General features: G+C 40.6%; 1 protein-coding gene across 2 annotated transcripts; it reads right to left on the reverse strand.

The window, feature by feature from the left end:
- Positions 1–305: 305 nt before the first annotated feature.
- On the reverse strand, positions 306–15,397 carry LOC114150816 (rhombotin-1-like). 2 transcript variants are annotated; one of them, XM_028027537.1, is made up of 5 exons: positions 14,898–15,397; positions 12,445–12,658; positions 3,370–3,495; positions 2,893–3,001; positions 306–882 (listed from the first exon to the last, which is right to left on the reverse strand). In XM_028027537.1, the coding sequence occupies exons 1-4, from the start codon at positions 14,917–14,919 to the stop codon at positions 2,896–2,898; spliced, it is 468 nt and encodes a 155-aa protein (XP_027883338.1). In that variant the 5' UTR covers positions 14,920–15,397; the 3' UTR covers positions 306–882; positions 2,893–2,895. The 2 variants fall into 2 exon arrangements, with proteins under 2 accessions (XP_027883338.1, XP_027883328.1); XM_028027527.1 differs by having other exon boundaries at positions 306–885; positions 14,898–15,393.
- Between the last annotated feature and the right edge of the window lie 149 nt (positions 15,398–15,546).

The raw sequence follows: 15,546 nt of genomic DNA on the forward strand, positions 1-15,546 counted from the left end.
CAGGGGCGATTTTAATGGGTCTTTTAAATCCTGTGTTTTAGATTCAGTATTTAGTGTCCTTCTGTTTGTGTTCTTTTTACTATTATTTCAATGTTAAAAAGCAAGTCCATCCCCATCCATTAAATCTGGGTATGTAATAAATGAAGAGCGCTATCTAGTGTAGATTCAGATTTTATATTTCTATTTGACCTTTTCTGTTGGATTTTATTCTTGCAGAACAAGCAATCCGTTCTTTGACCTAAAGTGACCCTGTGATGTCACATGTAGTAATGTTGGTACATAACATAAATAAACGGTAGACAAACTGTGATTTAATTAAAGTTTAATAAATCAAGAAAAAAAAAAAGGCAGCAAGGGAAACAGTTTGAATATAATTAAACTGGGCTGGAAATCTAAGTTTTATGTATTTATTTATTTTACTGTTATTATTATTTAGTTTTCCTCCAAAGATGAAAGCCAGGAGAATCCGGCAGTCCTAGAGCTCCTGATTCTTTTCATTGGTCTGTTGTATGAATTTTTGTTGTTGTTGTTTTTTTTATTAAACAAACTCCTCAAATTATTGTCAGAGTCCGCAGCGCTCCAGTTCGCAGTCCATAAAAAGCATTGTGGGAAACGTCCTCCTCACAGTTCCTCCAGTTTCACTTCCTGGCTGACCTCGAGCTCATCTGATCGGAACGGTCAGTTTTTTTTTTTTAGGGAAACTAACCACGCAGCTCTGCAACAAAGAGTTCAAACATCGGCCGCGGCGAACGTGTCCAATTGGAGATTTTCTTCTTCTTCTTTTTTTTTTTTACATTCTTCAGTTTGAAGCGAGAAGCTGATGAGCAGTGTGCTGCTGTGAGTTTCATGGTCCAGCTGGCTCACAGTGGTCCCTCTCCAGATCTGCTGCAGGAGAAGAAAATATAAAAGATCCTCGGGTCACTTTGCACCAGCGAAAAAGAAGAAGAAGAAGGGGAAAAAAACACTTCACAAGTGTTTTTCTGCCGTAATATAGTCCCTAGACCCCTTATTTAAGAAACATTTCCCAAAACAATAACTATCCAGCAGATTCTAAGTTTTTTTTTTTTTAGCGTCATCCAACTTTTCTTCCACTAATATAAAACTTTATAGATTTGGAGCTCATTTCAAGATTTGAAGACATTGGAAGGAACTGCAGCACGTCTCCACACTTACACAGAGCGCCTTGCAAAACTAATAATCCTCCAGAGACCTTTTCACTTTTAGAGCCACAAATTTCAGTGCGTTTTGTTGGTATTTTATATGACAGGCCACCACAAACGAGTACAGAATTGTATAGTGGCAGAAGAGTGGTACACTGTTTTCGAAAGATTTTACAAATAGAAATCTGAAAAGTGTGACGGGTCTTTGTATTTAGGCGCCTCTTGACTCTGATACGCCTAAAAAGAAATCCAAGTAAGTGGTAAACGGAGTCAGTTGGTGAGTTAGAAACAGGAACAGAGCAGAAAAACTAGTAAAACCTAGCAAGGCATGACGGTTTATCTAAACTCAATGGTGGGCACACTTTTTCAAATGCGTTAATAATAGAATACATTTTTTTCTTTTAGCACTTTATAGCTTTTTTGTTAACTTTGAAAATGTTTAGTGCACTTAGCTTCCGCTAAATAATATGTTCCTAATTTACTAGGCTGCTTTGCAAACGTTCAGTTGAATAAAGTTTGACGTCTGCGTTAAAGTTTTGGTCACCAACGTGTTAAGAATTCACCTAGTTAGATGTTCATGGTCTAATTTTTCATTCAGCACTTTAGCGTTTTGGCTATCTATGAAAAATGCTTAGCTCACTTAGTTTCACACATAAATGATCAATTTAGCTGTTTTGCAAAACTTTCAGGTGAATAAAGGTTGACGTCTGCGTTAAAGTTTTGGTGATCGACTTAAGAATTCCTCAAGTAGATAAATGTTTATTTTCACATTCAAATTTTTCGTTTAGCGCTTTAGTGTTTTTGCTAATTTTGAAAAACATTTAGCGCACTTCGTTCCCGCAAATAAACTTTTCCAGGTAAATTATAAACCTCTAATTTACTTGGCTGTTTTGCAAATCTTTCAGGTGAATAAAGTTTGACGTCTGTGTTAAGAGTTTTGGTTGTCGGCGTAAGAAGCGGAAGGAGACTGTTCAAGCATCGGTTCTGTGATGCTGAGCAGCACATTATGTTTATCCTGTTGGTAGAAGGCATTGCTGACAACAACGCCTCCTCAGCGAAACATTGAGAGAGCACAGAAGAAGACGGACGGCGCTAAATGGAGGAAAATCCTGAAGAATAACCTGTTCGAGGCAGCATTAGATCTCAGGTTGTGGCAAAGTTTTCCCTTCCAAACAGAAAGCCAGGCACACAACAAGAGGGTTTAAATCACAATATTCTTATGTTTTTGAGTAATCCTGTCAAAGCCCATGTCTAAGTTATACTGAGAATCTGTGGCAACACTTAAAATTTACTGTATACAGATGCTCTACATGTAGTGTGAGCTGCAGCTGTTTTTCAAAAGGGAAGAGGCGAAACCTCCAGTTTCCAGATGTGCAAAGCTGGCAGAGACAAAACCACAAAAAGATTTGCAGCTGTAATTGCCACCGAAAGGTAATCTGAAATATCACACATGTATTTCTTTCTTTTTTAGTTCGTCAAAAGCGCGCCACCCCTTTCCTTTCAATTCACAAACCCTCTAAAGTCAAACTTCTCCAACTGGGATGGTTTTGTTTTTCTCCTCCTCTGAGGAGTTTCAGTCTCTGGTGTGAAGTATCGAATCTACATATGGTCTTATTTGGGACGCGTTGGGGGGGGGGTAAAAAACGCTGTCACGATATCTCACGGATGGTTTGGTCCAAACTGTCAGCGCAGCTGTGTTGGGACTGCAGCTTCATTGTTATCAGAATATTACCTCTCATTGTGGCTGTGTGTCGGAGCCTCCATTAAGATGGCCTCCTTCGTAGTCCAGCTGGCACAGGATCATGTTGTTCTTGAGGAAGAACTTGTCTCCCACGCAGAATCTGCAGAGAGAAACGATCAAAATACGAACCGGCTCCTGCTCCTCGCCGGACCTCAAACGAATCGCGAGGTTTTCCCACGAGAGCATTTTATTTTTGTTTTTTTTACCCAGGCATAATTTCATACCGCACACATCTACCGCTATTATAATCAGAAAATTAATCTTGCATAGCTACGGCCCTGATTAACTATTCAAGTGTCAAAGTCTTTAACCCTTTGAGCTTGTTTTTTTTTCTTCCTTTCTTTCTTTCTCTGCTGTGGATTTAATCAACTTGTGATTACGCCTGCACTAATAGTGTGCTCACCAGTGCACCTTCCAGATAAGTCAACTGAATTTGATCTCCCTGGCTAATTGCTCCCCTAATCTTACCTCTGGCGGCAGAGCTGACAGGCAAAGCAGTCTAAATGGTAGACGTTGTCTCTGGCTCTCATCACCATCTCAAAGGCAGGGATCAGCTTACTGCAGGCTGCACAGTTCCCCGTCACCCCGAAGAGCCTGCAGAGAGAGAGGAGGGCGACACGCGGGCCTTTAATCTGGGCGCGCAACATGGATGCATTTCACCAAAGAGCTGCGGTGAAGGGGGAAACACAATACAAGATGGCCTGCAGAGGAATTTCTACCGTCTTGTACTTTTTGGGTTTTCCCCTCCGATCCTTTTGAAACATTACAACGAACGACTTTATGCCTATTGTGTTGTGATTTTTACGTGACAGGACAGCAGAAAGTAAGTGGTGGGTAGCTGGGCAGAAAAGGAAAAAAAGAAACAAACAAAACGTATCGCCCGTATCATTTATCGCGATACATTTCTTAATATCATAAGCATTTTGATTCATCGTTTAACAATACATTCTGATTGATGATGCTTAAAAGCCCCCAAAATGTCTGAATTGTCGGATTTGCTGCTTTTGCTAACGCCTCCACTGTCTGTTCAATGAAATCAATAAATATCAATAAATGTGAAAATATGATTAAATGCATTTATGCTGTGAAGATCAGCAATACAGATCTAATTTTTTTATGTGACCGGCGTCCTGAGGAAACATGTTACAAAAGCAAATGTTTTTCACGAGCAGTATTTGTTTTTGTGCGTCTATAGTTGCTGTTCCCCTTCAAAAGAAGTAATAAACAGTTATCATCACTTTTATCGTTATCATGATACTACCACAAACGATCGTGATAAAACTTTAAGTCCATATCGCCCACCCATACTTCCATGTATGTGCTATTTAATTCCAGTATCGCGAAAGATGTTCAGTTAGATGTTTGTTAGAGTCACGAATGCCAAATCTATACTCGTTCTTTGGCTGATATTGAAACGATTTCCAATATTAGCATCGAATTAGAACAATCCTGTTGTGAACTTTCCAAGATGTCTCCTTCCACATAAACTGACAAGTCAGGTTAGGAGAGCGTTGCTCAGAGAAGCAGCCAAGAGGCTCGTGGTAACTCTAGAGGAGTAGCATAGCTCCATAAAAGGCCAATATGTCTAAAAAATGTATCACGATATAAAGGCTTCATATCAATCAATATTGATAATTATTGATATCTAAAATACTGTCAAACTGGTGATGTAACCTTTCCTGTTTTATCGAGTTCTCACTCCACATTGTTATTTTTTTAAATTTCTAAGTAATTTTGATTCAAAACATGAAACTGCTGCTATGAGTGAGTTGCTAGGCAACCAAAGAGTTAGTGAGTCAGTTGATTTCACCAACCTATAGCTTAGCTAACTGTGAGAGGTTGAGCGGCGAAAGCATTTCCTCTGCCTACGTCCCCCAGAATGCTGAATCAGAGTTCAGTAAAATTATTGCATTTTTGTATTATCTGCTGATATTGATCATGTGTCTATTGTGATATACAATATTATTTCATTATCCAGCCTTACTTTACAGCTCACTCTATCAAAATAAAAACAATTTTGCAGGCTAGCAAAGATGGGCTGCAAGCTAGCAAACACATAGAAGTTTTTTTTTGGACAAACATGGTGATCGTGACCATTTTTAAAGAAACAGTACCTCTTTAAACCGCTTTAAAATTTACTGCCTATAAGATGCTCGTCGACAGTGCCGGGCTGGGCAGAGAGCTTTCTTGAGTTAATACTTTTTCAAAAAATTTACAATTTTTGGGCTCAGAGTGATGTTATGAAATAAAAAAAATCTCAAATGAAAGACAACCTGGTCCTAAAACACCAAGCTGGTGAAGAAGCTAGTAGTGTCTTTGGAGTATTTGTAGTTTTTCCCTAAACTAAAGACATACTGGGACCTAATAAAAGAAAACAGGCTTCAGTTTGGAAGGACATTTCTAAGAATATAATCTTAGTAGACATGAGATGTTTGGGGTTTTTTTTGTATTTATTGTTGACACTCAAATACTGATGTTAAAACTGGTGTTTGTGGTAGAAGCACGACAAATTACAAAACCCTTAAAGGGGCGTAAATACTTTTTCAGTCAACTACGGAGAAAGTAAGGCTGTTAAAAACCTGCTTGTGCGTCTCAGTGAGCAGCACAGATGCTGCTAATCCACCATCTCCAGATAACCAAATTTACTGCTTTCTTTCTAGGGGTGATCTGCATTTCTCACAGATTACTCACCAGAGTCATCTGCACACGCAGCCAAGTGTGAGGAAGGGACTCAAGTCAACATCCAAATTGTAATTATGGGAACATGATGGGATGAGCTTCTCATAAAAAGAAACTGCACTCTACGTCGTTAAAAAAAAACAACAACAACCCCCCCCCCCCCCCCGCTGCAAACCATTAAATCCACTCATCCTCCAAGTTGTCCCATTGCAGGTCGCAGTAAAAGAAAAACGGAACGGCCCCCCCCCCCCCGACTCCCCATCTCGGAAGTGGAAAGTGGTCAATGTTTGCACATGTTGAAAACTGATGGACTGTTTCAGAAGTGGAGTCCTGCGCTGCCACTGCCGTCACTTACATGGTAACAGTGACTTCAGTGAGTCAGGGGTTCAGCAGCTCATCGTCCGCCGCTCAGACCACTGCCGCTTCGAGCAGCTTGTCACGTTTGAACACAAAACTATAATGTCTTCTGTTTGGTATTGTATGTGATAGATTGTATGTGCCAAGTCACTAAAAAGTGACTAAAAGTGACTCGGCGCTTTCTAGAACCACGTTTCGGTGTGTGCTTGTACCAGGTTTACAAGTCTAGACGCTGAGATTTTCCCCCACTGTTCTTTACGAAACGGATCAATCTCAGTCAGGCTGAGTGAAGAGTCTCCACTCTTAGCAATTTCCAAGTCTTGTCACAGATACTTAATTAAATAAAGGTCTAGACTTTGACTGGGCCAGTCAAAAACATGAGTTTTGGGTTTTTAAAAAAATCTAATTTAATGTCAGAGCTTTTATACCCTGAGGGTAAAAGTCGTTAAGTCGAAAGCGCTTGGGGCCACAAAAATTGAACTTTTTTTTAATAAAGCATTTCTAAGACAAACCTTTGGTGCCTTTATTTTATTTAAATGTTACTAAAACTAAGAAAAATAGTCAGATTTTTGTACAAAACAGACCCACAAAACCGACGTTTCTCCATTGTTTGGGTTGTTTTCTTATTTGAGAAGTAAGATTTGCTTTTGAGAAAAAGTAGGTCACTGTTTATGGTTCTAGTTACTCCAAAACTAAGATGAATACTAAAAACTTTGTTGATAAATGGGAATCCATATACTGTCAACAAGTTTCATAACGTAACTTTGATATACATTTTCCCACAACCCGACCCCTGACCTTTCTGCTATGTTTGTCCTTTGGTGTTCATTCTAACCGGTGAGTTAGCCTGTCACAATAACAAATTGTGTCTGCAATTATTGCGATAAACGATAATATTGTTGTTTTGAGACTAGCGGTGGACGATATTGAATTTTATCGTGATGTTTTATAGTACTAGTATAATAACGATATTGTTACTTTTGTTTTAGGCAGCTGACTGTGAAAAGCATTTCAATTTCAAACAGTCTTAGGAGAGGAAGATTTATATCACTAACCAGCACACAGAAACTATTTAATCATATTTTCAGTTTTACTGATATGTATTGATGCTCTTGGGGAACAAACAACACAGAAATGAGCCATTTTAATATTTTCAATAATACTATCACTTTTGTTTCTTATTTAACATCAGTAACTGGAGTTGATTGAGGCAACGATGAATCCAAGTTCTCATCACAATAAGACATTTTTCACAACAGTTGATAAATGACACGATAAATATTTCATCTTTAATCAAGTCGGACGATTGGTTGCTCTGGATTTTACTCGGCGGTGCCAGAATAAGGTCGGGCTGAAAAACAAAGGCGTGCTCCACTTTCCAGATGTCCATGTAGGGTTAGGGTTCCACTTCCCCTTCACAATCATGTCCTACATAATGCTGGTCTGTCTCATAAAATCCCAGTAAACTGCATCAAGGTTTGCGGTCGCAACGTGACCAAAGTTCAAGGGGTGCAAATACTTTAGCAAGGCACCGTACTTCCAGCCTCTTATTCCTCTGCAGAATGTTCCTCGCTTTGCTCGGGACGGTTTTACTTATGTCCGATTTTAGTCAGAAACAGCTGGCCAGGAATCTTGTGGTTGGGGGCTTTTTATTTTTCTTTCTTTCTTTCCATCGGGGTATACAGTGTGATTAAAGGCCTAACAAAGCAGCCAGCAAGGCTGGATTAAAATGAGCATGCTCCCATATTTTAACAACGTTGCTGCTCTCCTGCCAACGTTTCGCGAAGACAAGCTCAAGGATTCTTTTCTGCTCTCATCAACGCTCTGCTTCCTCTGATATGTGGCTGTATGATATTGAGAGTGATTTTTTTTTTTTTCTTCACGGCTTCACTTTGTCAGCTCTTTTTCTAAAAAAAAAAAAACCCCTGAAATGTTACCAATTTTAACATGGAAGACTGCGGGATCCGAACATTTTCCTTTAAAGCAACAAGTGAACTACCTGGGAACTAACTCTGTGGGGCTTTAAAGCGCTCTGGCTCTGGCCAGCTGCAGATGGCTTCACCTCTCACTCACCTCCGACAGAACGAACAAACGGCTCCCTTGGAGCCTGACACGCAGGAAGGCAAGTGGCCACGACTGATTTCCATATTCCATTAGAGGCCACGTTAAAAAAAAAAAATTTAAAAAGGGGGGGGGAGGTCAAAGAGAAAGCATTTGGAAGAAAAACAAAACGACATCCGTGGTAGAAGAGGGAAAGAGGGGGGAAAGAAAGGAGAATTTGTATCCCACAGCCTGAGACAACAACTGAAAAACGTGATCAAATGAGTGACTAATGCGGGAACAAAAGCAAGCCCTAATTACCAGAATGTTCTGATCTAACGAGTGTGAGTCCTTCACAGGCACCTGGTGGAGTTTTTTTTTCTCCCCTCCCCCCTTCTCCTTAACGAGGCTACGAAGCTCAATGCTAATTCTCCACTAATGGTCCAATTAAAAGAAATCACATGGTTTTAATCCAGCTCTTCAAAGGCTTTTGGTCTGCACCCTTGCAATGATGAGGGAAACAGGAGGCAATCTAGCCAATTTAACTGTCAAAAGGGGTTTTGGTCTCCTAAGTGCAGCGCGGCTAATGAGCGACTTAGCTCCAACGAAATCCAGCTGGATTGTACATGAGACTAACACATGGGTTCGGCATCGGGGGCTGAGAAATCAGGAGTTCTAGCTGCTGACCTGACTCCACACGTTGCTAATTTGGTGGAGAAATTGTTTTTGGGGTGTGACCTTCGGACCAGCCAGTTTTATAAAATCAAGTTGATTCAAATCCTACATTTGGCACCGTTGTGTTCAGTCAAGTCAAGTTCATTTGCACAGCACATTTCAGCAACAAGGCAGTTCAGAGTTCCTTACACCTCAGAAACATAATATAATAAGCAATTAGGAAATAGCAATACGCATTACATTTTGAAAATGGAAAGAGAATGACATGAGTTCAAACTAGGGGTGTCCCGATACAACTTTTTCACTTCCGATACGATACCGATATCACATCTTTCAGGGCTGGGAGATACCAATATTGACCCAATGCGATATCAGAACAAATAACATTAATTCTTTAATCCTGTAGATGTTCTTCAGGTGATAGAAGGCTGACTTTGTAACTGTCTTTATGTGTTTGTGAAGGTCCAGGTTACTGCACTCAGGTTTTGAGTCTGATCACTCGTCTCTAGCATGAAAACCACATTAGCTTGGGATGATTTATTCCAACCAGGTTGGAATGATTTTACAACACTTCAATAATTTTGAAAAAACAAGAAGCGAGTGGATACGTTTGAATCTACTGAGGTTTTTGGGTTTTTTTCATAATGACCGTTTTCAATCGAGTTGATTTTATAAAGCTTATATGAATACGCAATATTGCTGACTTAGCTTGAACAGCCAGAGGCATTTTAGAGAGGGGCTCGTTTTGACAAAGCTCCTTGGAGACAGAGACCAGTGACACGTGTGTTTAAGCAAGTTTCAATTTATAGCAAATTAGAGCCTGGGTGGTTCCCAGCCATCCAATTTTTATTCTTTTGGTTTTTTGGTTGTCATGCAGGCCTTGACATCAGGTTGACTTAAACAAATCACTTGTTGTTTGGAATTTGCTTTATTTTTTTGAAACTGGATTCGAAGAAATTTCCCAACTTGATTATTTCTCAGTCCAATCAGTCTTGTCAAGTAAATCTTTTTTTTTTTATAGCAACACAGAAACTATCATCTGCAAGCAATCATCATCACCAGTCAGAAGTTAATGGGACTTTGCCTTTTCAAGTTAAACACATTCTACAACCATCAGCACCACTTATTAAAGGATTTAGAGGGATTTAGGCTGTGTGTATATTTGAGTACAAGACCTTGCATGGATTAGAGAAAATCTAGAGTAAATTCAGGCCTGTGCAACAAATTCTTGTTTTCCTTTTAATCAACTTGTGTATGGAAAAAGGTTCAATCAGCTTTTTAACATGAATGTATTTTGGCAGGTAGGCAGCTATTCATTTTCTTGACAAACATAAAACCAAAGAAGTCCAAACCAAACAATATTTAGCTTAGCTCACCTCAGAGAGAGTAGGCTAAGCTAATTATCTCTCGGGTGTTAGCTTGGTTTAGCATAGAGATAGGTAGATGGGACACTGCTAGCTTGCCAGCAAAAACAAAACCTCTGGGGGCAACCGGGGAATGTCTGCAATTACCATAACCGTAAGCTAAAATTTTCCCTGAAAACCTACAAAGAATTGAGTTATTATTGTTTCTTCTGTCTTTATCCCATGCTATGCTAGAAATGCCACCTTTCAGAAATGAATACATAGCAGCTAACAAGCTGCTATGTACTCATATATTTTTACCAAGACAGCTAAAAAGTATTTTATTTGTTCATTCCTCCTTTGTCTGAAAGAAAAACGTAACAACAATTATTTAGTTTTCGTTAGAAAGTTAATCATGTTGTACTTTGCAAAAACAACAAATATATGATATATGAAGATTGTTAGCTAAGCATAGAGAGTTAACTGACTAAAACTTCCAAATCTGCATTGCCTAAGTGTGAACCTACTTTTACCTAACAAAGCACATACATTTCCTGAAAATGCACAAAGAATTGCTTTTTTGTGGTCTTAATGCTTTTGCCACATGCTTCTCTAACAAGCTTCCATCTTCATCGGGAAACTTTCATTGGAGACAATCAACGTTACCCACCATTTTTGTAATGGCGGTATAAAAAGAGAAAGGAGAAAAGACGTCAACATGTTGGTGTCTAAATGTGGTTGAAATGTGTTTGAGGTTGACCAAATTCTCTAACCAAGACTTTCAATGTCTTGGTTTCGCCTAAATTTGGACACGCCCTATGGGCTAAAAATGTTCAACATGTGTTTCGTGCTAAATAGAGACAAGGACTGGCCAACATTAAGCAGCAAAACAAAGACATCCACAGGCATTACAGGCCTCCTGTCTCTCGTTGCTTATTCCTTTGGAAAGAAAGCTCATGGTTTCCCCTCACATCTTACAGAGGAAGCCAAAACACCTGTATTTCAACATTATTTTTCCTTCCATTCTCTGCAGAACAAATCAAACAGAGGAAAGGTTTCATAATTCATTTTAAGAAAATAAGGGTAAGTCTATAGAAAGTTCCAACCCCACTGTTCTGGCTTCACTCTGCATTTCCCGACAATGACTCAAAACATACTAAAAGGTCAGCAGCTTGTCTCCTTTGTTCCTGCATTCATTCTTCCAAGTCCGTGAGCTTGCTGCTGACTGTTGCATTTGGTGTCAGTTCTCCCAAATCCTTGAACCCTCTACCTAGTTTATGTGTCGAAGAATGTAAAATTGTTGCAGTCTGATTTGCGTCTAAGCCAAACAACACTATAGCAAACAATCAAATGCGGGCGACACAACAATCAAGCCCATCTATTGTCTATTCCGGCTTATCGTAGCTCTAACTGGGCGAAAGGCAGGGTCACATAGAGACACACAGCATAAACAACTAAGCACACACACTCACACCTCAGGACATTTTGAAGAGACCAATTAACCTGACCATCCAGCAGGAGTACCTGGAGAGAACACATGCATGCGCAGGAAGAACACATCTAGAACTGAAAAGTCGGTTTGTGAACTAGGGTGCATTCACATCAGCCCTGTTTAGTCTGCTTTAATCAAACTCTTGTTTGTTTGCCTAGGAAGTCCGGTTCGTTTGGGGAGGAGTGAACGTGCAATCGAACTTTGATGGGGACCAAAAATGCGAACTCTGGTCCGCCTACAACGGACCAGAGTTGTAGGCGGTCCGTTGTTGAACCAGGTTGTGGTTCGGTTGAAGTGAGCTCTGGTGATTTGAAGCTCTGGTGAGGTTCAAATTAACTTGTGAACACCAAGCAGACCAGAGACGGCTCCAAAAGCAGGAGGCGGACTATGGCACAGGGCATTCTGGGTAAATAGAACCTAAACAAATGCGCATGTTTTGCGCCACCAGGGCAAATGGCTTGTAGTTCTTTGACAAAGATAATAGAGAAATTGTACAACCGCTAAAATCTGATGCCATTCAACTTTCGTTTACATTTTGTGAAGAAGAAAGTTGCACTCAGTGTCTTCTTCAGAGGTTTTTATGTCCCTTCCTTCAGTTCTTGGAGCAGCTCCATCACAGGCGAAAAGGGGAAACAGCTTTTTCAAAGGGTTTGGTTCATTTGAAAGCAACTTAAGCAAAAAGTGAATGGTATAGTCCACAAGCGTCAAACTCCAGTCCTCCAGGGCCGCTGTCCTGTAGTTCTTAGATGTGCCACAGGTACAAAACACTGGAATGAAATGACTTAATGACCTCCTCCTTGTGTAGATCAGTTCTCTAGAGCCTTAATGACCTAATTATTCTATTCAGGTGATGCAGCAGAGGCTCATCTAAAGGTTGCAGGACACCAGGCCTTGAGGACTGGAGTTTGACACCCCTGATATAGTCATTTATTCTGTCTTCACACATGGAAGCCATACCTCAGGTAGTCTCTGCGGCAGAGGATAAGATTTGCCCGGGTGTACAGGGTGGAGCCGATCCGTCCCAGGCGGCAGTCGCAGCAGGCACACTTCAGACAGTCTTCATGCCAGAACCTGTCTAACGCCTGGAGCATGAAGCGGTCCCGGATCTTCCCATTGCAGCCGGCACAGCCTCTTGGCTTCTCTCTGGACTGGAGGGGAACGACAGACACGCCTGAAATGAAACAGAACGAATGACCAAATAGAAACCTGAGAACTGATATTTTTTCCAATTTTTCTAACCGTAGGGTATAGAGCATCAGTAAACTTAATTCCAGTACTTCCTAGTTCCCAGCATCACATGAAACGTGGCAAATCAACTGATTGAGTTATTTGTAAAATTTCTTCAAAAGAAGGATTTACAGCAAAGCAAAAAGAGATAACAAAGACTGAGTTCAACTGAATTAAGAAGTTTACATGTGTGCAACTTTATGTCAGTTTAAATCCTGCTGTTCTTCCAAGGCCTTAGTGGTTTGTTAGGCAACACTGACCAGACAGTATCATAAAGACCAAAGAACACAGCAAACAGGTCAGAGGTCAAGTTCTGCAGAAGTTTCAAATTGCTTTGCTTTAAGCTTGATCTGTCAAGCTTTAAGCTTCTCAAGGAGCTCTGTTCAATGTGTGATCGCACCTTCAAAACTACCAAGCTTTGACCTAAACCGACAAGTGGGATAATTAGCACATTAGCTGGAGAGATCCACAGGTTAAGTGGAAGAATCTGTTGATTGGACAATCAGTGAGGTGCTCCTCAAACCCAGGTAGGTATGTCTGCAGGCGAGGTAGAAGTATCTAAATATCCAAAGGAAGAACTATACCTGATTGGACGAGCAAAGTCAGGCACAACACGATTGGACAGGCATCATGGGGGTATCCCAATGTCAAAGACTGATTGGATGAACGTTGCTTAGGCGTTCCATCAGGAACAGGAAGTGATTGGGTAAAATTCATGTCTGTCATCTGACTTTTTCTTTTCTTTGGTTTTAAAGGTACGGTATTATGTCAAATGTTAAAAACGCCTGGGTGGACCTAGTGCTGCCTTTGAGGACGAAGCTCCTCCTGAGAGCCGTAGTTTCCCAGCCTCTAAGCTTCTGTCTCACAGAGCCGCCCTCCCCTCACTGCTCTCCCACTCGGCTCCTTCAGACTAGCCAGCAGCAATTAGCAAACACCTGGTGGACCTGCTGACCTCATTATATTCATTATAGAGGAGCCGTGTTGTGATGACTTCCTGAAGGTGGAGCTTCAGAAAGAGCAGGAGTTCTTAAAGAGACAGAGGCCCAATTTCAAGGTGTTGAATTATAAAGTCAAATTTCTTTTAATTTGATATAAATAGTACTTTCATAACAGCCGAAGGTAACATAGTTACTTGACTGTGCTATAAAATGGCTCAGTCAAGTGACTGAAAAACACATAATACTGCTCCTGTAAATATCACTAACTGACTTCTCTGGTATCATCTATTTATTTACTTTAGCAAGATTGCTGATTTAATCACTAACGGTAGCAATTTTTCAAAGTTATTTATAAGTAGGGAGGGTTAAACGTTGATGAGTTCCTCCGTGCAACTTAGCAGTGAGGGTACAGAAAAACAGCTCAAGTAGAGCCAGCCAATCAGTGTTTGAGCTGAAGGAACTCCTACGCTTTCGAGACTCCCGCCTCATGTCTGCAGGCAGTATGAAAGAGCTGCAAGAAACACTCGAGTCCCACAGCAAACATGGTGGTGGCAGCGTCATGATGAGGGGAGGCTTCTGTGCTGCAGGACGCCAAGGAGAAAAACTGACAGAGACTGCGGAAGACTTGAGATCTTTCTTTCACCATCTGCAGGACAACAACCCTCAACATGCAGCCGCAATGGAGCGGGTTAGGTCAAAGCATATTCATCTGTTAAAGGCCTAGTCAAAGTACAGATCTAAATCTAATTAGGAATCTTTAGCAAGATTCGAAAAGCGATGTTCACAGACGCTGTCCGTCCAATTTCACTGAGCTTTTGCAAAGAGGAACGGGTGAACATGTCAGTCTGACAACAGCAAGGACGATTTTCCACTTCCTATTGGACTCCAGTGTTTTTTTGTTTCTTTGTTTTTTTTTTTTTGTTACATAAAATGCTAAGTTATTTCAGGCACATCCGTTTATTCTGAGTCAGTATTTCATTTTTTCCATTTCATTCATATATTTATAATTTTATTTGACATGCAAGAAAATTCAACTGCATACCAGATCACAGGATAATGCAGTACCGCATATTCTAGTAAAAAAAAAAAAAAAAAAATTTTAAAGGAAAGCTGATGACAACCAGTGACATAAGTCAGGAATATACAGCTTCATGTTTATGGGAAAAGATCTGAGCAGATAAAGTGCATTTCAAGCCTCCACTCCACACCTCACTTCAAAAGGAACAAATATCCCGTTATACTTACTCTCCTCCTTGTCTAGCACCATCCTTCAGGGGAGGAAAAAGCGGCTACAGTTCAACAAGAACAGAACTACCCGCACGTCTTCTTCTTCTTCCTCTTCTATCTGCTAAATAACAGCGCTGATCAACACGGACAGCCTCGGAGCGGAGCGTAAATGACTGCGATCCGTCTGGAGTCGCTCAAACTTCGGATCCGCTCCTCATTGTCCCCGGAGAACGGCGAGGAGAAGGGAAAAAAATCTGTCTTCTTAATGAAAAATAATACTAATAATAATAATAATAATAATAATAATAATAATAATAAAAACTGAGTCCGTGGATGGATGACAGATAACGTTTCTCGAGTGTCGCCTCTTCGGCGAGGGGGAGATGTCCTTTAAACGTAGAGTGTGTGAGCGCTGTCCTGGCTGATGTCAGTGCTTAAGTATGTCTGTATCTGCACGGACTGCGGCCGTTCCCTTCAGTGCAGTGAGCCGCTCTGCACACACTCTGCACGGCTCCCTGCCTCCCCTTCTCTCTCTCTCTCTCTCTCTCTCTGCTTCTCCCACGGCAAAAAATTCAAAAAGAAACTTCCACAGTCAAATGTTGTTGTTTTTGTTGTTGTTGTTGTTTTTTTTTAGTCCTTGCGTGCTAATTCTATAAAGTCATTATGC

This window comes from Xiphophorus couchianus, chromosome 2 (assembly GCF_001444195.1).
Source record: "Xiphophorus couchianus chromosome 2, X_couchianus-1.0, whole genome shotgun sequence".
In the NCBI taxonomy this organism is placed as follows: Eukaryota; Metazoa; Chordata; class Actinopteri; order Cyprinodontiformes; family Poeciliidae; genus Xiphophorus; species Xiphophorus couchianus.

Excerpts from the sequence above, each read along its gene's own strand:
- LOC114150816 (XM_028027537.1), bottom strand. The coding sequence starts at position 14,919 with ATGGTGCTAGACAAGGAGGAGA. Across the intron at positions 12,659-14,897 it reads GGTGCTAGACAAGGAGGAGA|GCGTGTCTGTCGTTCCCCTC; the intron begins GTAAGTATAACG and ends GTTTCATTTCAG. Across the intron at positions 3,496-12,444 it reads TGCCGCAGAGACTACCTGAG|GCTCTTCGGGGTGACGGGGA; the intron begins GTATGGCTTCCA and ends CTCTCTCTGCAG.